This window comes from Penicillium diatomitis, assembly GCF_028827545.1.
Source record: "Penicillium diatomitis strain IBT 30728 chromosome Unknown utg000009l_segment0_segment0, whole genome shotgun sequence".
Taxonomy (NCBI): Eukaryota; Fungi; Ascomycota; class Eurotiomycetes; order Eurotiales; family Aspergillaceae; genus Penicillium; species Penicillium diatomitis.
Window position 1 is genome coordinate 1,072,038 of NW_026623181.1, and position 25,583 is coordinate 1,097,620.

Here is a 25,583-nt window from a genome sequence, read left to right on the forward strand (position 1 = left end):
GGGATAGTGGTTGGTGACAGATGTCCGGTGGATAGGGGAGAGTTGACAAAGATCAGCTCACGTTGACACTGGAGAGGAAAGATCGAATCGCTTGCTCGAATCACTTCCTTCGCCAAAATCTGGTAAGCAGAGCGCTTAATCTCGCGTGGTCTCGGCGAAATCGCAGGCACTCTGGCAGGTTGAGACAGTCGTGCTGTCTTGTGTTTGCTGGGGGATCGGTGAGCGCGGGTTCCACGGTCCTGAAAGCTAGTCCGGCGGCTCAAGGAGACAGCTAGCAGAGAGTCGAAAAGGTATGTGTTCAGGAGACTAATCTGAGGTCTCGACTGTTTCGAACATCAAAATGAAGGGGTGGGGAAAGGGGAGGGAGGGGCGGATCGAAGGCTAATGTGGTTAACACCGAGCGGAGTGATGACGGTACAGTACTGCCGTCCTTGTAAGCGGTTGCCCTTTTGCGCGCACGGGATCATGAAATGCTGGCAGCCTGCCTGCCTGCACCGCATCGATCATGACATTATGTAAGCAGCCTCAGCAGCCGTCACTGCCCGGTGATCCAAGCAACCGACTAAATCAGGAAGAACAAGTAGCAATGTTTATCAAAGATCGAGGGGATGTGAGAGGCAGTGTTTTTTTTTTGCTGGAATGCTACTAGTAGGCTAATCCCCGAGGCTAATCCTCACGATGTAGTTCTAAAATTCGTTGTTCTTGCTATGGTGTGAGTGGCGCTTTATCAGATCAAGTTGGAAGCAGATGGGAACTTAGTGAGCACCCTGCTGATTCATCGACAACTATACCTCAGTGTTGTAGGTATCAACTGTATTTGGCAGTGTTGTTGGTGTCCCTGTTTACTGGAAATATGTCCATCTCATTCTGTCCACCACGCGCAACTGTTTGTCAACACCACTTTCAACATTCAACAAGTCTTGAATATCTTCCCTGAACTCTTGGTATTGAACTCCTCCCAGGACCTGCTTGATTTTGAGGAGTAAAGATTCGGCTTCACAAATGAGGCGGCCCGATTCCTTGTAGGACATGATTCCTTCCGATGATCTGACAGATGTGAGAACACGAGTGACGTTCCTGTTGCGCGGGTTAGTTTGCTTGTCTCAGTCGCTGACTAGGAAATGTTCTACTTACCGAAACCCTCGGCGAACGTCATGGCGTTTTCTGCCCAATTTCAACCCACGACGATTGCCGAGAAGCCCAGCCATCCAGCGTAGGGATGCATAGGTGACCATGATGCCGGGAGTGAGACCAACAAATCTAGATAGACGTGTCAGACTAGGGGAGGTGCAAAACAAATATGCCAAGAAAGAAAAGGCCTTACCCAAAGACGAGCTCTTGACTCTTCAGTAGGGCATCAATACCACTGATGGCAATTTCGACATCGACCTTGGTTTTCTGGATCTGAATCAACAGCGCGCGTACCAAGTCTCCCTTCACGGTGCCAACAAAAGGTGTACGGAGATCCCGCTCATACGCCTTCAGAACAGGAGTCAGATCGCCTTCCTTGACCGCGTTTGTGATTGCCGCCGTGTCTTGTGCAGATGGCACTCCCTGGCTTGTGTCGGGACGATCCCGAACGAAATCCAGAACCATCCGCTCGAGGCTGGCTCGATCCGCTACCAGACTATTCTTACTCATGATGGCGATTTCGCTCTTCTCATCATGACGAATGGTCCCAATGAGTTTCCGAACGGGCTCCACAACCCAGTTACTGCCAAAGTCAATGATTGTGGCACCAAAGTTGGCAACCCATTGCAAAATCTCGCCCTGCCGACGGGCAAGGAACTTCAATGAGGCGCTGCTCGAGAGAAGCACCATCACTACGGGAATCCAGTACCGGGTCACTCGCGAGGGTCGGCCGTGTGCGGCCACAAAGGTAGACATCGTGGACGAATGAGCTGGGAGGTGGTCACGGAGGACTTTGAGAAGACGGTGGATCAAATCCACCGGGGCTTGCGTTGATGATGATTGACTGTCCAGCACGTGCACACTGAACTTCTCCTCTTTGACCATCGAGAACACTTGCTCCTCGAACTCAGACACATTTGAGTAGTCTGTGGCTTGACGAACAATTGCTTCAGTGAGAACCACGATGCGGGAGACTGTCTCTTGCCATTGCGTGTGGGATGACTGTGAGGTCGGGACAACAAAGTCTTCGGCCTGGAAAAAGTGCCAGCTTTCCATGAGAAGCCCCAGACTGCTAGTGTGGATATCCATCATAGCAGACAAACGATCTCGTTTCCGACGGGCTTCAGAGCGACAAGACCGGATGGGGGAGGCCCAGCTAAGAGGCACGGGATACTCGGACACGCTCCGCCGAGCGATCTGGTAAAATTGCGCCCATCGGGCTGCGAGGGACTCCGAAATGGTCCTTGAAGAGGCGTCCCGCAACGAGGGCAGGTCTTTAGACCAGTGCCATAACCGTACGGGTGTCGTCTGGGCAGCATAAAGACTGCTGTTCCATTTCGATCCAAGCACCTCGTTCCAGTAGTACGTTTCTTCCTGTAATTGGAGAGTTTGATCCAGCAGGGAGTGCATCACGAGGCCCGAGGCTTGGACGGCCGCCTTGGCTGCCACCAACCACAAATGATTTGACACATCTCCATCATTGACTGTTGGCTCACTTTCCGCGTAAAGCTCTCTGGAATGTGACGCTTGGTGTGTCAAGGCAGGCTCCTCCAGCAGATCTGCGAGACGCTTCGGCGACAAAAAGGGCTGTGTCTTTGAAGTCACCGAGATGAGGCCGATCACGTTTTGCAGTTGCCGAACAGGTACGGGAGAGGCATCTTCGGAATATACGAGGGTCCCCGACGACGAGGCAATCTGCTGCTGTAACAGGTCGAGCTGGCCATTCACGGCACAAGCCGTTCTAGAGGTGAAACGGGTCGCGTCAGTGGTCAATGAGGTGAGCAGAGGACTCAGATCATCTCGGATCCAGCACGACCGAAAAACTTACTCCTGGACGATCGACATGGCACCAGATGGGCTGTCGAGTAAGAAAGAGAGCAGATACCCGCTCTTCAATAGGGACTCACTTCACTCACAGCAGCTTCGACACCAGTCCCACCAACGGCGCCGTGGATGCATATTCACATGGCGTCATGGAAGACTGCAAACAATGCAAACACCAGGTTGGACCGTTTCGGCTTCGGTAGTAGTACTACTCCAAGTCTCCCAAGACAAAAGGAGAAGCTCAGACAAGCAGACTTCCAAGTTGGACGACAGTCACGACTCACGACACCACTGCCTGGTTGATCCTGGCTGTCCTGGTAATTTCACTCCGACTCCGCCTCCGCGTTCCCTGAATTACACTGTGTGACCGTAGTGTCCATCCGTATCTACAGGTACTTGCCACAACTGATCGACTTCTCCCATGGGTCAAGGTCATTTTCGTGGCTGCCTGACCAAGAATAGAAGACTCAAGACAGTGGCACAGATCTAAGACAGCAGTAGATCTTCTTGGCGTCGATTGATGTGAGACTCAATTGATATGGTGTGGATACACTAGATACTACCAATCCCGGTCACTTGACGCGTGGTTCCTTGAGCCTAGTATTACAGTCACGTATGATTCTCAGACCACGCGTGCAGCGTGTCATATGAGCCGCCGTTCGAGAACAACGCGGCTGATTCTAGCGGCTCCACAAAATACATACTGCAGGACCAGGTAAGTTCCTACTCAGTAATTTAGTACTAGTCGCCCATCTGTTCTCATGTACTGTACTCATCACCCTCAGCAATACTATTTAGTATTCACTATTTAGTGTACAAAGAACTTACTAGTAGGCAAGGAAGGTACTACAGTATATTGAAGATACTGAGGAGTGGAGCCTTGAGCCGCCACCACGTCTTATATGACCGTTGAAGTGTTGACTGAACACTACTGTACGTGTAGCGAGTGTAGGCCGCTCAGCGCTCAACTGCTCCCAACTTTGACGCTCTGGGTCACGTGCACGGATTCGAGAAATCAAATTATGTATATTGTATACTAAGTAACTACAAGTGGTAACTGGTAACTTAGTTAAGTTGTAGTAAATTACTAGTAACTAGTTAGTCAGTGGTACATAAGTCTTTGGGCTTTTCGAGCCCTCTGCTAGTTCTATGGCCTGATCAGTATTCAGATGACAGGGCATGATTTTATAGTTCAGCCAGGGAGGCTCATCCTGCGTGGTCAACTCACTAGACTCAGGACTGTGGTACTGTACAATAGTATCATAGTATGATGATATGATCGTGCATCTCAGCCCAGATCTGGCATGACTTGGAGCGACCACTCAGATGGCTGGCAAATGCCAGATCGTGCCATCCCCATTTGCTACGGTGGATCTCTCGGGACTCGGATAGCCGTCGGCAGGACAGTGGCCTCACTTTATTACATAAGCCCAAAAGAGTGCAAACTGGTCAAACACCCCCCCCCCCACCATTCAGGGGAACCACCCAACCAAATTGTCGGACGAGATGTGCAGGCGAACTGAAGACGAGGCAGTTCCAGGGAAAAAATAAATAAATTGTAAAATAGGACATTGATTTGCAAAGGGCAACCCCCGAAAAGGGAGCAACAAGAGGATCTCGCCACTTCGGGACTGGCTTCCCCTGCCCACCGAACGGAGAACGTTATTTACTGGTACCGCCTCCCCTTTCTCCCTCTCCCTTCTGCAAGTCACTGGAACACTTTACTTCGTCCGAGTGTCTGCCTGCCCTTTCCCTGTTCAACCCTTCACCTATCCAGGACCTTGGCTGTGTGACTTTCGTTTCGAGGCGCGCTCCTGTGTCACTAATCACCACAGGCTTCGTTAGTCTGCCACAATCTTCCGCACGCGAACTACAAAAAATGTACGTGAAATATTCTTGCGACAAGCGACACTTGGACATTGGTGGTGGTCTTCTTCTGAGTGACAACTCGACATCGTTGTCAAGGGTTTATCATATGTGATTTGTATTGACTGGAGGTTTCCGCCAATGTAGGAATTCGACTTTTGCTCCTGCGGCCACCTATTGGGGCCAGTACCAGGAAATCTCGAACTACAATGTCAACCTGAACGTCGCTGAGCGACTCTGGGCGGCTTGGTACGCGTGGATGCAGAATGATGTCCTCGCCACTGGTATCATGTCCTTTGCCATGCACGAGATCGTCTACTTTGGCCGCTCGTTGCCTTGGTTCATCATCGACAGCCTGGGCCTTTTCAAGCAATACAAGATTCAAGGCGTAAGTGAATAATTTTGACTCTCCAACCTCGGACATCGTCTCAATGCTTGCTTTTCTCGGGCCGATTGACTGACAAGTATTCCGCTGCAGAATAAGGTTCCTTCCGTACGTGAGCAATGGGATTGCGCCAAGTGGGTTCTCCTGAGCCACGTCACCGTCGAGCTCCCTCAGATCTGGTAAGAACTCGCGGCCTCAATCGTGTCTCTTGCATTCATTGCGTATGAGCAAACAGCACTAACAGCTTCCGTTCTCGTGTTTAGGCTGTTCCATCCTATGGCTCAATTCTTCGGTCTCTCTACCTCTGTCCCGTTCCCCTCCGTCCTCACCATGGCCTATCAAATTGCAATCTTCTTTGTCATGGAAGATGCTTGGCACTATTGGTTCCACCGCGCTCTTCATTACGGACCCCTCTACAAGGCCATCCACAAGATTCATCACCAGTACTCGGCGCCATTCGGACTAGCGGCCGAGTATGCTTCACCAATCGAGGTTATGATTCTGGGTTTCGGAACCGTCAGCTGCCCTATCATCTGGTGTGCCATCACCGGTAATCTGCACATTCTCACTATGTATGTGTGGATTGTTCTCCGCTTGGCCCAGGCCATTGATGCGCACAGCGGCTACGAGTTTCCCTGGAGTTTGCACCACTTCCTGCCCTTCTGGGCTGGCGCCGACCACCACGATCTGCACCATGAGAAGTTTATCGGTAACTACTCCAGCAGCTTCCGCTGGTGGGACTATGTTCTGGACACCGAGTACACTCCCGAAGCGCTGAAGCGCCGCCGCGCCAATCCGTCCTCCGTCAAGAAGGCCCAGTGAGCATTGTCGGATGTCCTCGTCATGACCGATTGGCTTTCACTGGTCGCATTTTTTTGCTACTTGTTTCTTGTATCTCTTTGCGGTTTCCCTTCTATACCGAGGCTCCCACCTTGGACCTTCCTTTGGGCTCAGGGCCGCGTTGACTTGGATTCTGGGCAAAGGCTCTTCAAACCCCCAAAACTTTTGTATTTTTTTTCCGCTGTCAGAGGCGTTGCATGCGGTGCCATGCTGGGATCTGAGGCACCTATAGATGAGCGTGCTCTTCTGGCCGGTAGAAGTGAGAGGCTCGGGGTTGAGCAGCATAGCCTCTATCGTATGCATTTGCTCGCCCCCAAATGACGTTTTAATGTACCTATCTAATATGCTGACGAGGTCTGGTGTCATTACCAGCAGAATGAATTGGTTACCATGAGTTTTTGAGCACGATGCTGTACGTAGAACTCCGATACAGGGGAGTGGCTGCTGGGAACTGGAAGTATACGGAGGCGAGAGCTCCGTAAGCGTTGATTATATATAACTACCTGATATCTATGGATTGCCCAATCAACTGGGCGTAAGTCGATGATTGTACCTCGATTCTCAATAGAGCAAAAACCTGGAGTATGCTCCCTCGCATACCGATACTAGAGAAAAAAAGACAGTACACTTCAAAAAATATGGCGAGCTATTACCAGCTACCTGGAGAAAAGGTGAAGTGGCAGCTTGTTCACGGTTGAGGGTGGTGGGGGCGATTACTTCCGACCTCGAAAAGAGGGAGAGAAAAAATATAAGCGATGTTCCCTCGAACCGGAATCGAGCCGGTGACCTTTCGGTTATATGATGATCCATTACAGCCGAACGTGATATCCAACTACACCATCGAGGGTTTATTCGCGGAGAAGGATGTCGTTCATATCAATATAACCTAGTTCAGTGATGTATCCATCAAGTTTCAAACGCCTGTTTGCGATTTCTTGCACATCTTTAGCTCTGTAAATACTGAGAATGATGTCGACCTGGAGTTTATTGTCATGTTTCATGACGCCGTAGCATTTTTCTAGGTATCTTCGCTCCTCAAGCTCAACTCTTTGGGAATTGTGTACTTATGAACTCATTCATGGCAGCCGACTTTGGTGATGGGGGCTGAAAAAAATCCATGTATATGGTGGAAACCTTAGCCGACCGCGATCAGATAAACATCGAGTATGCTTTCCACGGCGCTACCTGGTAGGCCTGTGAAGCTCGTGTAATTCTGCTTAAGCATAAAGCCGAGACCTGGGTTTCATTTACTTAGTGTGAAAAACATTAAAATAGAGCCCGACGGTTCATGGCCGTGAACTGATTGGGTTCTCCATCGGTTCTCTTCACCCTTCTCTCTAGGTACAGGGCCACGTAGCTGGTCTTCCTCGTCTGGGGTTACAGCCTAAGATTAATGGGACCTTTGCGCCGTTAGCGGTCAAAGTTGTCTGTTCGTGCTGATCCCTAGCTCTCGGGTATTCATAGGGGTCGAGAGTTTGAACTTTGACGTTGTAAAAGTGCGAGGCGTGAAAGTACAGTCGAAAGATGCGATGATGTGGGGATGCAAGGGTAGGATAATGAGGGCCATGTCTTGAACTACCACGACGGCATTTGATATGTCCTCCTCTGCACACACATTTATTCAAATCAAATCCCGCACCCACTAACGCCCGCACTTCCTTACAAATCTCTTCAGCCAGCCCTGACTCAGGGTCCTGAAAGAGCAAACAAAGGCCGTGCACCAAACCACCTTCAGCTGAGGCCCGAGTCGAGACTCGAGGTCCAAGGTTTGCAGCCTGATGTGAAGCGCTATGACCCACGCGGACTGCGGCTGAATCAATTGAAGGTGAGATTTTTGTCGGAAAGAAAATCATGGCACTTTGCCAATGCAGGAAGTTTGAGCACTAGCCACAAATTTGGGCTTTTCGCATTCAAAAGGTCATTGCGATCTTGAAGTGAACTGGTTATCTGGTATAAGTAGGTTAGCAAATACGTGCCAGCAGAGGATATCGATAGAGAATCCAGGGCACGCCGAGCTTCCACCAGAGCGTTATGGCTTGGATCTTCCATTAACAGTACGACGATGAACAGCTTTAGTCTCATGTACTACTTTATAATTGTCCATCAGCGCAGCATATATCCGCAAAGTAGAAGGGAAGCGCGCCTCTGTTCTAGAACCGTACATACACACACACAGAGAGAGAGAGAGAGAGAGAGAGAGAGAGAGAGAGAGAGAGAGAGAGAGAGAGAGAGAGAGAGAGAGAGAGAGAGAGAGAGAGAGAGAGAGACCGTTTCTCTACATCAAGTCCACTGGGCAAGCCATGTTAAGGGAGATCTGAAAACTGGTACCTAGTACCTACTACCCACCACCTACTACCTATCCATCGCGGCTTACGGAGCCCGAAGATTCGACTATTTGCCAGTCTCGGCAAATATCATCCGTTCAGCAACCCAGTTTTTCTGGGCTGGCTGAGCTTGTTGCTTTCCTGAGCACTAGCTCGTCAGTTACCTTTGCAACGAAGTTTGCATTTCGTAACCGATTCGTTCAGATCGGTGAAGTGGATACAGGAACACTGTACTAATTCACCTGATTCACGTATCACCTTAAGGTAGGTGTCTTCTGAGAAGCTTGACTGGTCCAGATATAAATCTAATATTCTTTAATCCCACGGGCTAGAACAGAACGTAAAGGCGTCTCCTCCGCGGCAATGCCGTTCACTATACAAACGAGAAGCAGATAGCGGATACAGGCTTTTCTCTGGAATAAGTGATTTGATCAGCTGTGAAAAAATCCACATTACTCACGAGGGAGATGCTGTAGGTATTGGTCGCTTCTATAAAAACTCACAAGTTTCCGCCAGAAAATTGCTTATCTGCCACGACTTGTTCAGTTTCGTTATGGCGTCTCTATTTGGGGTTGACCCTGATCGACCAGCGTTGAAAGCTTTTCTGTCCAAGTACTACTTGCAGAAAGACGCGGAAGCTCTTAAATGGCCAGTCGAAAATCTCGAAGCTCAATCCTTGAACTACAACACTCACGCAACATGCCTTGAAGTGGCCTCAGAAGTAAAGGGCCCATTCAAGAAGGCATTCCGTCAACTCGCAGAGATACCCGCGACACCAGAAATGCAAGAACCGGTTTGGAACCGAGCTATCTCTACATGGTCCCGATATGTGAGTGGTCACGAACGGCCCAAGGAGGCGATGCGCCGAACGTGTACGAACGCTGACGTCGCGGCTTAGGTCTTGCATGGGGCCGTGGATCGAAGCTGGGGAGAATCTTGGAGTGCCCATATGATCCTTCATCTGTACAAGCAGCTTGCTACCGAAGAATACCGCACGGAGACTCACTTAAGGGTAGTCTACGCTGTGACCGCAGCGATCGATCTCTGTACCACAGGAGCCGTGGTCATGGATGAGCCACTCGACGAGTCGCATAGTGCTAGCGTCTTGCCAGCGTGGCATGTTCAGCATCCGAAGAGCTCGAATGCCGATGCAACCTTCATGATGACCACTGGGAATCGAATTCTGCACGATGTCGTTCCAGACAGTCATCCATGTAAGAAGGAGCTTCTCCAGCTTTATGCGGAGTTTCAACAATGTTGTGTGAATTATGAATGCGTGCTTGCGGCTCGGCATCAACTATCCACGGAAGAGTCAATACGACGCGCAATGCAGTTGGATATGGCCACGGTAACTTCTTTGACCGGAAGCACATTCAACGTGCAGAGAACCGCTTATTACACTACCTGGCTCATCAGAGTAGCTCAGCTTCTGACGTGCTATCAGCAAATTCTGAGTACCCGCGAGCGGCGAATTTTTTTCTTTGATCTCAGCGCTTCCATGTTGGACGTGTTGGGTATTGTTGATGATCTACGGGACGGGAAGTGCATGAACGTCGAGATTCCCAAAGACCTGCCCATAGACGAGTGTTCTCAATATGTCACGGATGACATGTTCAAGGAATTCATCGCTGGCGAACCGCATAATCCGTTTCTCTGGGCCAGTCTGGAGCTTGGGCGCGGTGAGTCCACTGCAATGGACTTATCGAGTCAACAAAAAGCGGAGATTCTGATCACAGTGGAGGAATGCTACTGTGTTAGCCCAGAGATCGCGGAAGATAGCGCGGCAAGAAGAGCTCGACTCACGCGTCTTTGCGCCATGTTCCTCAAGTACAATATCGTTCAGTATGTGAAGCAGAAGACCCTGCGGGAAGCAATTCGAAAATATTTGCTTATCCAGCAAATGGGCGTGAAGACTGGTCTCAGTCTGCCCCAGGATCTGCTCTCGTACTCTTTGGGGTCCTTGGTCTACCAGGAAACCCATTCCAGATCGGATGAGATCGCCTCGAAAATTCAGAGGATCATGGACACTTCACTTGTAGTCATGAGTGAGAAAGAGAAGATTTTTGGGCTGTTTGATGCTTTGCAGGGAATCTGATTCGAGAATGGGGACTTCAAATGAATTGTGCGTGCTCAATAAGACATGATCCAAGAGAAATAGTCTGCGTTGAAAGTACACAAGGGTCCGAGTTGTCTGATATATCATCTTGAAAAATAGGAGTGACGGGCAATCAGTCCGTGTCGAGTACTTCGAGACACGAGGGAAATTTATATGCACCAGGTTTTCATCTCTTCCGCAATAGGGGGTACTTGGTTTCGGTCCGCCTGAACACCTTCTGAGCCCTTCAAGTAATACACTGGACGGCATACCATTCTTGCAGGTAAAGCAGTTGTATCAGTGCTCAAAACAAGCTCAAAAATATGCGTTCATGTATCGTTGAACTTCACAAGTCCACACCCCCTTTTTGTACATCATCACTCGATTCAAATTTAGTCTCTTCCATCACCAGAACTACCATAGTCGACCCGTAAACCCTATTTTCTTCTCCTCATATTGAAGGACTCATAGCCATGAGCTCTACCCCGTTTGAAAGATCTGTAGAATCTGGCCTAGCTTTGGTATTAACAAACTCCGTTCGATAGGAGATGTTTAGCATAAGATCAATATGGCTAGTCTTCGATATCAGAGCAACCCTCCCACTATTTCGTCAACATACATATGTCCCCACGACATGAGAAGCGACAAAATATAAACCACATTCGCTCAGCACGCCGAATAAGACTTTATATTAAGAAGACCTAGAAACGGAGGTATCGAGTGTTGAATACTGAAAAGTTTCAGGAGGACTCATTCACTATTTATTTGACTGTATGGTACCGAGAATCTCAAGAGCTGGAGGGGAAAAGAAGAAGAGGAAGAAGCTACAGTAACGACCAGAATTTCATTTGGTAGTGGCACGCGGCACTCTCCTCTATCCTAACATCTTTGTTAATGTCGCGTCCCGGTGTTTACTATATCTACCCTAGGCCTACCCTAGGCCCGAATAGTCCTCTCTAAGGCCTATCCTTTGTCCAATCTATCCTACCGCGAGCTCTAAGCACGGGGGCTCCCAGCCGAAAATCAGAGATTTAAGCTCGTATCACCGTAGCACCGTGCTTTATGCTATCGGAGCAGGCTTAATCACCCTATAAGATGTGGATATATCTACCGCTAAATAGATTAGCTACTAAATTATCGTCGGCGCTAGTATTAGCCCGGGTGTTTAGGTCCTAATGGCCACTGTATAGACGGTACTAAGACCGGAGGATATTCTAGTGGGAACTACTATTATAATGTTCCTTCAAACTTTAGGTGGCGCTATCTTTATTGCGGTCGGCTAAGCCGTCTTTTCAAATGGGCTTTAAGCTGGAATTGGCGTGTATACACTCACAGTCAATCCGAGCACCATCCTCAATGCGGGAGCTACCGAGATGAGGTAAGTTTTGGCATCTCTGGGCGAACTTGATTAGCTGGAAGGGGGTGATCCAAGCGTATATGGCTGGATTATGAGATGCTTACCGCGTGAACCTGGCCTTGGTCATTGCTGCCTTTGTGGCCAGCTGTTTCTGGGAGTGGAAGAGCTTCAAGGAAGGGTATGCGCCTTCGGATAAGAACAGCACGGTCGTAGTGTCGGCTTGAACTCATGATCACATACGATGCACAGTTTAGGTAGTTATAGCCGACTCGTCATCAAACCTAGACCTGAAAGATGTCATGGAAAATATTTGCTCTGCTTTTCTTTATCTCCCAAACTCAATCCTTCAAAGGATGTGCTTTCGACCGAAGCCCCCAAGACGCCATGAATCGATGGAGCTGAAGCTCTCGTCATGGCGGCGACAAGGGAGACTGTTTCAGATCGGAACATACCCATCCGAGGCCCTTGTGTCGGTAGACCCTCCAACCGAGCCACCGGGTTGGCTTCAAAATGTTCGAAAGCAATTGAGCAGATTTCTGCACGGCAGTGGGGGTTCATTTCAGGGACACGCGGAGAAAAGGAATCATTGCGGAATTGGAGGAGTTAGAAGAGTGGACCGCTGGAGTCTGGTACCTTTGCGCTGCCATAAGAATGAACGGAACGTGGATGAGAACCAAAAGAAGATGGGACTATTCCGATCCGAATCCGAATGTCGACCAGGCTGAGAGCATTCCGAGGAAGCAGAGGCACTGCAAAGGATCGTCGGCCCTAACTTGCTTTCATTCGAAGACTGTGGATCGCTAGGACTCATTTTGGCTCGGCAAGGGAGCCGAGTTCGATCCAACGGACAGCAAATTTCAATAAGAATGCAATCTTAATCGATACAATGAGTCTCATCCGGCCCAAAAATATCCATATCCCGACAACTTTCATACAAATATGTACACGACCGGCCCTGGGGTGGTATTTGATGGATGGGTCAATCTCGACAATGGAACCCAAGGTTCAACTCACGAAACACAGAATTTCAGCATTCTGATCAAGCGAGAGGGCGCAACGAATCTCGGGCATTTGCCGACGGAGATCTTTTCCATTATGTTGACCATTGATGTGCTCCAAATGGGCCAACCATCCAAAGAACTCCCGGCATACTACATCCCCTCGCGAGACGCAGCCAACACTCAGTTGGTCATTCTCAAACCATCCGGATGGGCCACACTTTGCGATGTGGTCCCTTTTCGCAAAGAAACAAGTCGTCCGGCTGCAGGATATCTCACAAAATACCACATTTGAAAATGTCATTATACCACTCGCGGGTAGAAGCAATCCATTGTGGCAGGGCGATTGGGAAATTAATTCCTGCGAAGACTCAGCAACGCCGAAGGCTTTTCTCCATCGTGATGTGGCTCTCTACGATATACGTAGTACAAGACCACGCCAGAGCGAGAAAATTACATTGAATTTCAGCAACCGATTTTCCGGACGAAGACTACGCCACATGGAGGAATACTTGACGTGGCTTGAGGAAGAATATCCTCTGGTTCGGGTCCAGTCCATCGACTTTGCTTCAATTTCCTATAAATGGTAATTGGAAATCATATAAGACACGAATATTCTCGGCAGTGTTCATGGTGCAGGACTTGCCCATGGTATTTTTCTACCACCGGGGTCAATCATGGTGGAAATTTTGCCGCAAGATCTCAATCACAAAGGGTTTCGTAACGTCGCTGCTCTTCGAGGTCATTCATACTTTAGCAGTCACGCGTCGGGTAGTTTTTTCGATGAAGTCGGAGATTGGTATTCCTGAAGATGTATTTGTTGTGTTCGAGAGGTTCAAAGAGCCCATGGATGTGGCGATCAAAGCAATGCACAACAAGGGATTGCGAGGTTACAATGTCAGCTGATTTTCATCTGCTCCGTGGAAAATAAGATAGTCCCTTGTCCTCTATAAACGAATAATACAAACCATGTCTTTTCTGCGGAGAAGAAAATTGAGAAAACGGTGGTCTGCTTTTGCACGGCAGATGTCATTTGGCAGTTCCGAAATTGCGAAAGGATAGATTTGTCACACAAGCGCAACATTATTCCAAACATTTGGAATAAACGAGGTAGCCACGCTCGACTCGAGGTTACTAGAGCAATTTTTAAACCAAATGCTTCACAAAGAAAAGGAAAAAGAAAGAGATGAGGCCACGGACACAGAAACGTTCACCAAATGTAACTCACGCCGGGATACTCAGTGGATGGGAAATCAGGCACAGTCGCTAAAGGACACGCGAAACTGGAAAGCACTACTGAATCTCGAAAATCATGAACATTTAAGCTTTTCTGGACATACATTCTGAGGTAGATTTGACTCGAGAAATGCTTGAATAATCTCCAACATGTATGCGATACATAGCTGAACATTAATGAACCCTATTCCCGCGGGAACGAAAACTTCCGGTCTAATAAGATTCCACTTTAATACCAAACACCTACCTTTCGATAGAGAAGCACGCGCTTTCCATGGACAGAATGAGCTGCAAAAGATTTTCAACTATATGGTTGAAAGGTATATACATTGCTTAATGCTCATTAACATTGAGATCTTGCCTGGTTGAAATGGCAGAGACATTAATAGTGATCGTCAGATTTGTAGTACTCCCGCGCAGCAAATCTCATCTCTGCTGCGCCGACATCGAAGACCGTCACAACGTTCTTCTGGAAGGTATCACCGAGGATGAACAGGTCCTGCGTCGAACTAGATCCCCCGTCAGTGATGCCGCTGATACAAAGCTTTTTCCCATTGGAGTCCGTCCCAGCATCGAGAATCATATCGAGAGGATTGATGTAAAATGTCTTGCCATTGATGGTCACACCATGCTTGGGGGGCTTGGCATGGCAGTCCACCACGTAGGCACCTTGGGAGCTGTCATACACAGCCGGAGGGTTGAAAGCGGCATTGACATGGTTGGCGAATTCAGTAGGGTAGAAGTTTAGAGTAGTGCCAGAATCGACCTGAAGACATCCGAAAGTAAGTAAATGTAAATGGTGGCAGGCCAGGCAGGAGCCGAGCACCCCTTGGTGGTGATCAAGAAATCTCTTACAATATATTGAATAGCAGAGCCACCGGCAGCGGTAAGCTTCTTGTCATTCAACTGGAGACCATCAATGTTGATTGTGTAGAAGTCGAAGGAAGTGGGATATCCTTGAATGTTTGTAATCAAAATGGGCGTGCTGGAGAATTCGGGCACAAAGTCAATCGGGGGAAGTCCTCCAAGAGTCAGATATCCAGAAGGTCCAGAGACATCGCGAAGGATTGCCAAGCTAAAAAGTGGAAACACCTTGCCCTCCTCGTACATTGTGGTGAAAATTGGATTGTACGGGATTTGCTTCTTGGTGGAGTTTGAGTAGGCGCTCGTACTGAGGCAAAAAAACGATTAGTATTCAATGCCTGTTTATAGAGACAGAGGCTGGACGGATTAAATTCTCACAGAGCAGGGAATGCAAGGCCTGTTAGACCCGATGTGACTCCATCCCCATCCCACCCAGCGAAGTTCACCAGAGCCATTTCCTGGGTGACCTCGATACCAGCCAAAGTGATCTGATTGGTACCCATGACACCATTCAAGAATTCACCGTCACCATAGCTGATGTTGAAAAATTCGTTGGGGATTTGCTTGAAGGAAGAACCCGATGTGTACGTGGGACCAAAGGCACACGCAGACTCCGCTAGAACATCGCTGCTATTGGAAACAGACACACACTCGAACCCTTTTTCAACAACCCAAGTGTCACTGGAGCCGGTATCGACGACCACCTGGAATTTCTGTCCCGCGATGTCGATCTCCGTTGCAAACTCCTCTCCAATTTCAAGTGCCTGAAGCTGAGTACTACCGCCGAAGAGATTCCAGGCGGCACAACGTTTGTTCCCTCTAGCGGACTTGATCTTCGTCAACGTCATCACGTTAGAGCTCACTTTGTCCGGGCTGGCCGATGTGAAAGCTGCGGGCTTCCAGGTCGTAGCCTTGCTGCTCCGCACTGGAGCCGTCCTGGCAATGGGATTGGCATTGGCACCGATGTTTGATGCCAGGAGACAAACCCCTGCCAGCAAAGCAACTTTGACATGCATGATGGAAGAATCAACAGAAAGAAGAAGTGACTAGAAATGGAGCCGAGGGCACTTCAGCGGAAATTAGTGGCACAAATTGGCCACACGATTGTCACGACGGAGAAAGCGCAATTTATATCAGACCCTAAAATACTGCTGCCGTCCAGGAGCATCTTGCTTGCTGTGCTCCGAGGTAGATTCTACGCGTCTTCGGTAGTCTGTGGACTGCTGGGCCGGACCTCCGACGGGAGGTTTGCAGCATCCTCCAGAGCTCAGGCGGAACTATACCAAGAAGGGGATAACACAGTGCTGGAAATCTGTAACTTTCAATCTTCTGTAGGTGGGCTACCTGGAAGTTAAGTGCGTAGCGTACACTGACCAAGCCTCGGGAATCAATGTCACTTCCCCATCGCTTTGCGTTGCTTAGAGAGGAACATTCGGTTCTGACTTGAATATTTCGGCCGTTCTTTGCTCAGCTTTAGGGAGATGACTCTGCCAACAAATTCTATTGTCGGGGGTTAGAAACCGAATGAAAGCACGAAGATGAAGAAAACATGGAGAACTCGATGAAATGAAACATCAAGTAAGATGCGAGAATGAAATCCCTGGATCCGAGTATGTATTTGCCAAGGAAAGCTACAGCAGAATAAGCAAAGATCATTGTTCACCCCATACAACATTTGTCAACACGGGAGGGGTGGTGGTTGTTTGATCGCTAAGCGACCGAGGATCTAACTCCAAACGGATCCCTAGCCGGAGCTAGCGGAGCTAATTAGAGTCATACCCCATCCGCCGATGAACGGAATTGGATAACAACCTGATTCCTCAGCGATATCCAGCGATTTGTTTCCCAGCCGTGTGCGACCTATTGTAGGAGAACTCACAGGGGCATGCTGGATGAGACAATATGAATTCCTTTATGCTCTCAAGCTGAACTACGTGTTTCCCTTCCGCTGCGCTTTCCTGGGTTTAAATATTCATATCATGTACTCTTTGTGGTACCTATGTGCTCGCTTTGAAAACAGGAATGACTACGAGATGCTAAACAATCTTACTTTGAGGTGCCTTAAGTTCTTATGTACATTCTCTTTGAGGGTTGCAAGAAGATAATCATTTTCATTCCTACTTATGCTTATCTCTCATATCCACAACTCAGACACTTGACTTTCTCCACGAGGCCCTAAGGTTCCAAAATCTGATTATGCCGGAAGGAAGTTATTTATCTTCCGGAGGGCATTATTATTGTAGCCAGCAGACAATGGAACTTGATCTGCATCAGGCCACATGCTTTGTGGAATCTTGATCTACCCCTCGAGGTGCGATTCTGAAGCTGAGCGACTACTAGCTTCTTGATCATGTAGCGGGGCGTGTTTTCCCGGGAGTCTCGGCGGAGGTTATCGCCTGGCTGATTCAATATGGATCGTGCTCGACCCCTCGATATAAGTGCGGGAAAGGATTGAAAAACAAATCATGCGATGAAAGTTCCCAAACACACGCGTGGCTATAGGGGCAGTCTGGTTAATATTCAATGTCCCCGGATGTCTGAGGATCCATCCCTCTGGCGGGCAAAAGTGCAGTTCCATTGGATCAGCTCGGGTCGGGTATGGCCAAGGTAACCTCAACTTCGCTCAGAGCGCATGCGCCTGGAGAGCGATCTTACAATCTCGATCGAGCACTCGCTTGATCTAGAATGCAACTAGCCGGAAGAGACTGTTGGAGGCATTTGAATCAGGAAGTAGCTGCGATCAGACCTTCCTGGTCTCCATCGATTGCGGGACAGCCGTTCGAAGGCCGGTGGTGCAGGCCCACGTCCGCATTTCCCGTTGGACTGCGAGATACACAGGTGACTACTAAGCTTTTTCCAAGCCTTGTTATGTCTCGGGGAGCTTGGCTATCGGCACGGCTGATTTGCCAAAATCAGAGAGGCTAGCCTGGTGACTAAGTTAGCCCCCGACAACTATTGTCAAATCGGTTCTCTTCACACGTCTCGGCGTATTTACACCTGCAATTGTGAGTCCGGAAAAGCTTGATGCGAAGAATTCTGAATCAGGCATAGCCTCGTCATACCTTCAAGTGGATGATAAGCTCCAGCCAGGATGGCCCAATCAGAAAGAAATAATTGGAGAGGAATTCACTGATGGAATGATAACAACAATCGCACCTGTCAGATTCCCGAGGATACTGCTTAAGCCTAAAGGGACACCGGAGCAATAAAAAAGAAACATTACCGACCGCGAGATGCTTGAGAGAATGGCCCGCAAAGGAGATCGCTTAGGAACCTGGTGATTTTGGCCAGAGGCCGAGAGTCGTGACTTCCTGTATCATCGACTAGTATTAAACGACGGTTGACTTTGCTCGATATCTAATGGAGTTTCCTCCCTCGGTGCTGCGTGGTCTGCGTGGCTAGGACTAGCTGTTGCCTAGTGTTGAGAGGTTTGGAGGTTTTCCCCTGCGTGGGTAGGTTTTCCCTTCTTCCTCTCCCTAACCCGTTCCAATCTCGTACTACTGGGCAGTTTTAGCAGAAACTTAACAAAAATTTTACAACTCCACTATTTTGCCGGCAGATTGATTTTGGACCCACTCTCGCAATATAGGCCAAAATCAGGCAATAATTCAGATAGTAAGCAGATAGTAACCGATCGTATCAGCTGATGTGGGTCATATGACTCCTAAACCTCGGGGAGCCTTTATCCCAGACGCTCTTAACGCGCTTAGATAGAGGATGTCACGGCGCGACCTACTAAGGCGCGGCCGCGGGAGAATTAAGTACGGAACGCCGACGAATCTATCTGGGTTATAGCCCTAAGGATACGGGCCCGGTACGTAGGAGATATATATATAATAATCGTAGAAGGGAGGAAGAACTCCGATCTTTAAGATTTAGTCTTTAAATTTAAGCCCTCCTAGACTTTAATCCTTTACCTAGTTAATAGTCCTAGTTACCCTACGATCCTAACCCTAATAGAGGATTAGTCCTAAACTTAATTCTATTATTATATTCTACTAAAATACACGCGTTATAGGAGTCAGTTAATAGAGTTATTATCTATATAATCTTATTTATATACACCCGCCGATAGAGACTCTATAACCGATACGTTTATCTACGGAATACTCTAGCTATAGCTCGGTACTCAGCCTTTAAGTAGACGTTAGCTATATAGAGTAACCCTTAATATATCTATTAGACTCGGTAAGCCTAATCTATTAAGAATTTATTAAATTCTTAACTAAATCTTACCGAGTCTTTAACTAAATAAGCTATCTAGCTTTACTAAGGCCCAGATCCGTTAGCTTATATTATAGTTTAGTATTATAAATATCTAGTACTATAGCTACCGAAAGCTAATACCCGAGCTTACGGTATTGCTAGTATACTCGAGACTTATATATCTGTCTCGACTAAAGTACGATATTAAGTATTAGTACAGAAGATTATATAGATAGCTCTCTATAGTATATATAGATATAATACTCTTTATATCTATAAAATTCGATTATATCTTAATATTTCGACCGAACCTTATTATAACGTATGGGCAATAAGTTAATAGTTAACTGGCTAGTCGGTTGACTAGTTCGTGAACAGACTTAGAGTGTAGAGTTGGTTAGATAAGTTAACTAGTTAGTCACCGTGAACTGGTAAGTTTACTGACTAGTTGGTTAGCCGACTGGCGAGTTGGTATTAACTGGTGGGTTGGTTGGCTAGTTAATGGATATAGACTTAGGGAGTTAAGGAGGAGATTATATAATCGATGTTTGTGTTTATAAGATTAGATATTTACCTACGTGTTATTAATAGAAGTCTTACGTGTATATATACGCTAGAGCCTAAGGATTATTTACCTTTCGGTTTATTTCTATAGAGGAATCTTCTATCCGGGACTTTCTATAAGGATTCTGCTATCTTACTATAGCCCTACTTATAATAGGTATTTAAGATAGTACTTTATCTTCCTTATTTCTTCCTTTCCTTTTTCCTCTTCGTCTTAGTTTTCTTTATTATATAGGATATAGTTACTTTACCTTCCTTCTTCTATATATAGGTTATCGTAGCTATACTATCTAGGAGTTATATAAAAACTAAGATCTTTAATATTCTTTTTATCTTTATATAATAGACCGGTACTTACTATAAGTTATTAAGTCTTTATATATTACCTTCCCTTATTTTTCTCTTTTCCTTTTAAACGATTAATATAGTAGTACCTATTAATATAATACGCCTAGATATTAATAAAGAACCCAGTTAGGAAGAGTTATATAGTATATATCGATAGAGCTCCTTAGCTAGATCTAACGATCTTCCTTATAAAGACTACGATATACGTTTTATTTAGGTTATACCTTAGCTAGATAATCTACTCGAGTATTTACGCGATAGAAAACTTAGCTATAAGAACTTTATCGACTTAGTACGCGACGAACCTAGATTTATATTCGACTTAATATAGGATATATAGTAAGTAATAGTCGACTACTTATATTATCTCGATAACGAAGTAGAGGAATAACGCGGATAGCTTATTATAGCTACTACTAAGATAGTTAAACTAATAAACTAGAAGATAACGAATAATAAGCTTCTCTATAAGTCTAAGGAATATACCGATCTTAACGCTACTACTATTAAGCTTTTATAGATAATCTTTTAGTAGATCTATATCTCCGCTAATCGAATTAAAATAAGCTATCCTATACTTTCTACTAACTAATATAAGTAGCGTAAAGCTACTATAGATACTACTATAATAGGCCGTTCCGATTCTATATATACTATATATAAATTTAAGATCCCTAATCTATCCCTATTTACTAATAGAAAGAAAATAACTTAGGAAAACTAGAAGATCACGATAGAGCGTAAGCTATATAGTATAGGACTAGATCTTACCGATCTCTTAGCTTTAGACTACGCTTACTCTCGATACAGAGATATAGCCGAACAGAATATTAATTAATATATAATAGATATAGCCTCCGAGTAATACTAGAACTATAATAATCTCTTTAAGTATCTTAGATCTATCTTTAGCGACTATAATAAAGCTATATACTCTAAATAGGATTTCTAGAATTTAGAGATATAGGATAGCTAGTTATTTAGCGACTTCCTATCTTAGTTCTCTTACCTCTTCGACACCGGTGAACTTATTATAGGTAAGTACTAGAAGAAGTACGCCCTCTAGAACTACTTAACTCCCCGACTTCGGGAGATTATTAATATCGACTTAATCGATAAGCCCCTTATATCCTTTACCGAGTTTAGCTATAAGATTAGAAAGAAGTACGACGCTTTTTATCTAAGTAGCTAGATCTCTACTTAGTAATATAGCTAGACTACTAATAATAAAAGTACTGATCCGTCTAGAGCGTCGAAGACGTATTTCTCTAAGAAGTCTAATAATAAAACTATTACTATAACTTCGGTATTATCTAGTACTACGCCTCGCGAGATAAAGGTAATCCTAGTACCTAATACTAAGAGTCTAGATAGAAAGATCTATATCTACTATATAAAGAAAGAACGATACTTTAGATATAGATAGACCGGATATATATCTTCTAAGTATCCTAGTAAGGAATATACTACTTTAGTAGCTAAGGTATTAGTATCTAATCCTAGTTATATAGAAGAGATCTCTAAATCCTCCGAGATAGGAAAAGCCTAAGCCTAGAATAAGTCTCCCTTCTAGGTATAAGTATTATAAAAGTAGTTATATCTTTAGATTTATATATAGTATTAGGAAATAACGAATAATTTACTTTTCTAATTATACTTATATCGAATAGTTAGTTAACCTATATAACTACTTTACTCGATACTAGAGTAATATCCTATATAGCTATCGATAAAGGATTAGTCTATACTATCCGAGATATTTAGAATATTCTATAGATATCTTTACTCTAGTTAGTAAAGATAGAGGGATATAATAAGAAAGATAGAAACGCTATTATCTATATAATTATTCTAACTCTCTAGATCGATAGATAACGGTTTTATTAGATACTATTTCTTATTACTAGTTTAGGTTATTACTATATAATTATTAGATAAGCCTAGTTCGTGTATTATTAAGTATTATTAGATTATATAAATTACTAAATCTAGTAGCCTACTAAAGTTACCCTAGTAGATAAGATAGCCGGGAAACTAACTCTAGAGATCCTCCTATCGGTATTAATATATCTATAGGTTATAAATTAGAAATATTAGGTATATACCGAAGCCTATAACCGGGAAATAGAGCGACTAATCGAGTAGGAGCGGATCGATAGATCTTAGGTTACTTTAACTATATATAACGCCGAATATCGACTTCCTAAAGAGTTCTTAAGTAATTATATACGAGTCTACGAGGTATTTAGCTATATAATAACTAGGAATAGAGAACTAGTAGTCCTAGCTTCTTAACCGTCTTGCGTAGAATTAAATACTATATTTCTAAGTCCCGCTCGAGCTTTTATTAGTCGAGTAGGGTTTAAATACTATATATAGGCTAAGGATACTAAAGTATTTATTATTACTCTTAATAAGATTAATATAGTAATTACGGAACTAGCTCCTAGGAATAAAGTAGTTACGGAGAAGAAGTCTATTTAATAGTAAATTCCTAAGATATACTATAATCTATAGGAGTTCTTCTCGTAATATAAGTCCGATATTCTACTACTATATCGGGGCCTATTCGACTATAAGATTCTCTTTAATAGAGAGTAGAGACTAGACTATTATCTCCTCTATAAGATAAACTAGGAGAAGCTTAAAGTAGTTCGAAAGTATCTTTTCGAGAACTTATAAAAGGGCTTTATTATTCTGTCGAGATACCTCTTCGCTTCTCTAATCCTAATAACGAAGAAGATAGATAGCGGACTACGCTTCTATATAGACTACTAATAACTAAATATAATTACGGAAAAAGATATCTATCTATTACTACTTATTAATAAGATAATAGACTAGTTAGCCTATATAAGACGCTTTACTAAACTTAATATATAGTAGGGATTCTATCGACTTAGAATAGCGGCGGACTTAGAGGATCTAATAATATTTATAACTCGATATAGGATCTTTAAGTATAAGATTATACTATTTAGGTTATATAGTAGACCTATCTTCTTCTAATAGTATATTAACTAGATACTTAGGGATCTCTTAGATATAGTTACTATTATATTTATAGATAATATCCTAATCTTTAGTAAAGACCCCGAGAAGTATATTAAATATATTTAGACTATAATCTAACGATTATAAGCTATAGGACTTTAGATAGTAATCTATAAGTACAAGTTCGACTAAACTAAGACTAAGTTCTTAGGTTTTATTATAGGAGTAGATAGAGTAAGGACTAATCCTAAGAAGATTAAGGCTATTTATAAGTAGTAAACTTCTATAATAGTTAAAGGAGTTTAGTCCTTCCTTAGGTTCTATAACTTCTATTATCGTTTTATTACCGCCTATAGTCGTATCGCGAAGCTACTCTACTAACTTATAAAAAAGGACTATATATTTATATAGAGCGAGGACTATATAAATATCTTCTAGTAACTAAAAACTACTCTTTCTTTAGCGCCTATCTTAGTATATTACTATCCGGAGAGAGAGATAAGACTATAAATAGATATCTCGAAGGATATTATCGTAGGAGTACTATCCTAGAAGTAGGATAGATTATAGTACCCTATTAGGTTCTTCTCTAAGACTATATTATCTAGGAAGCGGAAGTAGGATATCTACGACTAGGAGATACTAGTAATTATAGAGAGTATAGATAATTAGCGGACTAAGCTATCGGGACTATAATATAAAGAAAGATTTAAGGTCCTAATAGATTACTAGGTATTAGAGTATTTTATATTATTAAAACTTCTAAATACTTATTAAGCTCGCTAGAGTTTAAAACTTTCCTAGTACTATTTTATTATCCGCTACTAACTAGAATAATAAAATACTCTTATAGATATATTATCCTATTTCTAGGTTAAATAATAAGGAGAACTAGAGAGCTAGATATTACTACCGGAATCCTATTTAGACCCCTAGATCGTAAATAAGCGTAAGACCGTTCGAATTAACTAACTCTATATTAGTAGTAACTTAATTAAATAGTTACTCTTAGTAAACCGGGATAACCTAGAGCTAGAAGTATAGTATTAGGAAGCTAAATAGGAGAATTCCTTAAGTAGATTCGACTTACGAGAAGAAGTACTAATCTATAATAAGAAGCTCGTAGTCCTAGTATATAGATAGCTATAAACCCGGTTAATCTCTAAAGCCTATAATTAACTATCTTTAGTCTACCTAAGTACTAAGAAGCTTTAGAAGTTCTTAGTAAGCTATTTTTAGTAGGAGACTCTCCGCTAGGATATTATTCGGTTTTCGGATAACTATATAATATATAAGTATACTAAAACCTAGCGAATAAAGACTCCGGGACTCCTAAACCTATTACCGGTACCGGATAGATCCTAGTAGTATATCTCTATAGACTTTATATACCTACTAAAAGACTAATACGGATATAATAATACCTTAATAGTAGTTTATAGATTAATAAAGTAGATAGTTTATATATCCTTATTTAAGAATACTATAGCTAGGGATCTAGTAAAGTTATAGTTAATATACTATTATAGATAAATAGGACTTCCGGACTTAATTATATCGGATAGAGGACTATAGTTTATTATATTATTCTAGAAGATCCTATATAAGTTAATAGGGATTAAGCAGAAGTTATCTACTCTATATTATCCTTAAATAGATAGATAGTCGGAAAATACGATCTAGTTACTATCTTAACGACTATACACCTTCGTAGATAAGTTCGCTAATAACTAGTCTAGTCTACTACTAATAATAGACTTTACTTAGGCGATTTTATCTTATAAGTCGACTAGGATCTTACTATACTATACTAAACGCGGATATAAACTAAGAATAATAGTTAATTAGTAACTTAGTAGTAGCGGATAGGATCTCTATAGACTAGACCGGGAGATAGCTCGAGACTAGGTAGATAAAATTCGCTAAGTTTATAAGTTTATATAGGATAATATAGCTAAAGCGTAGGAATATTAGTATACCTAGGCGAATCGATATTACTAGGAGCTAAACTTCGACGTTAGGGACCTTATTATAATTATAATAAAGGATAATTAGTAGATCGTAGAAGGGCTATTAGGTAAACTCTATCCGAAAGTAGAGGAGCCTTTCCGGATTATTAAGAAGGTAGAGCACACTTTTCGACTATAACTACTAGAAGGATTATTATAATATAATATCTTTAACCTAGAGAAGTTATACTATATAATAAGTATAGATCTACTTCTAGGATAGCCCGTCCCTAAACTAGTAATATAGATTATACTAGAGCCGGAGTATAATATAGAGATAATCCTTATTTCGCGAATTAACTAGTCGAAGCTTTAGTATTAAGTAAAGTAGATAGGATTCGAGAATAATATAATATAGTATAATACTAGTAATTTCCGGACTATAGCTTCGAAACTCCGGGAATATTATAAAACCTACCTATTCTATCCTAGACCTCTAGTAAACCTCGACTATTAGTTAGAGTATAAGACTCTTAATAAGGAGCTACTAGTATATCTAGATAATAATATACTATAATATTACTATACCTAAGGATAGTCAC

At 44.0% G+C, this 25,583-nt stretch overlaps 5 protein-coding genes across 5 annotated transcripts; 3 read left to right on the forward strand and 2 right to left on the reverse strand.

Moving 5' to 3' along the window:
• Nucleotides 1-842: 842 nt before the first annotated feature.
• On the reverse strand, nucleotides 843-2,976 carry N7539_006883 (NCA2 family protein; the record flags this gene model as incomplete). The annotated part of the gene is made up of 4 exons (XM_056936484.1): nucleotides 843-1,077; nucleotides 1,135-1,260; nucleotides 1,325-2,872; nucleotides 2,960-2,976. 4 exons carry the CDS (start codon nucleotides 2,974-2,976, stop codon nucleotides 843-845), a joined length of 1,926 nt encoding a protein of 641 aa, XP_056788419.1.
• A 1,858-nt stretch (nucleotides 2,977-4,834) lies between these two features.
• N7539_006884 (sterol desaturase family protein) lies at nucleotides 4,835-6,028 on the forward strand (the record flags this gene model as incomplete). Its single annotated transcript, XM_056936485.1, has 4 exons — nucleotides 4,835-4,914; nucleotides 4,969-5,209; nucleotides 5,300-5,385; nucleotides 5,470-6,028. The coding sequence occupies 4 exons, from the start codon at nucleotides 4,835-4,837 to the stop codon at nucleotides 6,026-6,028; spliced, it is 966 nt and encodes a 321-aa protein (XP_056788420.1).
• A 3,291-nt stretch (nucleotides 6,029-9,319) lies between these two features.
• N7539_006885 (uncharacterized protein) lies at nucleotides 9,320-10,465 on the forward strand (the record flags this gene model as incomplete). Its single annotated transcript, XM_056936486.1, has 1 exon — nucleotides 9,320-10,465. The coding sequence occupies one exon, from the start codon at nucleotides 9,320-9,322 to the stop codon at nucleotides 10,463-10,465; it is 1,146 nt and encodes a 381-aa protein (XP_056788421.1).
• A 2,296-nt stretch (nucleotides 10,466-12,761) lies between these two features.
• Nucleotides 12,762-13,115, forward strand: N7539_006886 (DUF563 domain protein; the record flags this gene model as incomplete). The annotated part of the gene is made up of 1 exon (XM_056936487.1): nucleotides 12,762-13,115. One exon carries the CDS (start codon nucleotides 12,762-12,764, stop codon nucleotides 13,113-13,115), a length of 354 nt encoding a protein of 117 aa, XP_056788422.1.
• A 1,323-nt stretch (nucleotides 13,116-14,438) lies between these two features.
• N7539_006887 (acid protease) lies at nucleotides 14,439-15,936 on the reverse strand (the record flags this gene model as incomplete). Its single annotated transcript, XM_056936488.1, has 3 exons — nucleotides 14,439-14,822; nucleotides 14,912-15,227; nucleotides 15,299-15,936. 3 exons carry the CDS (start codon nucleotides 15,934-15,936, stop codon nucleotides 14,439-14,441), a joined length of 1,338 nt encoding a protein of 445 aa, XP_056788423.1.
• Between the last annotated feature and the right edge of the window lie 9,647 nt (nucleotides 15,937-25,583).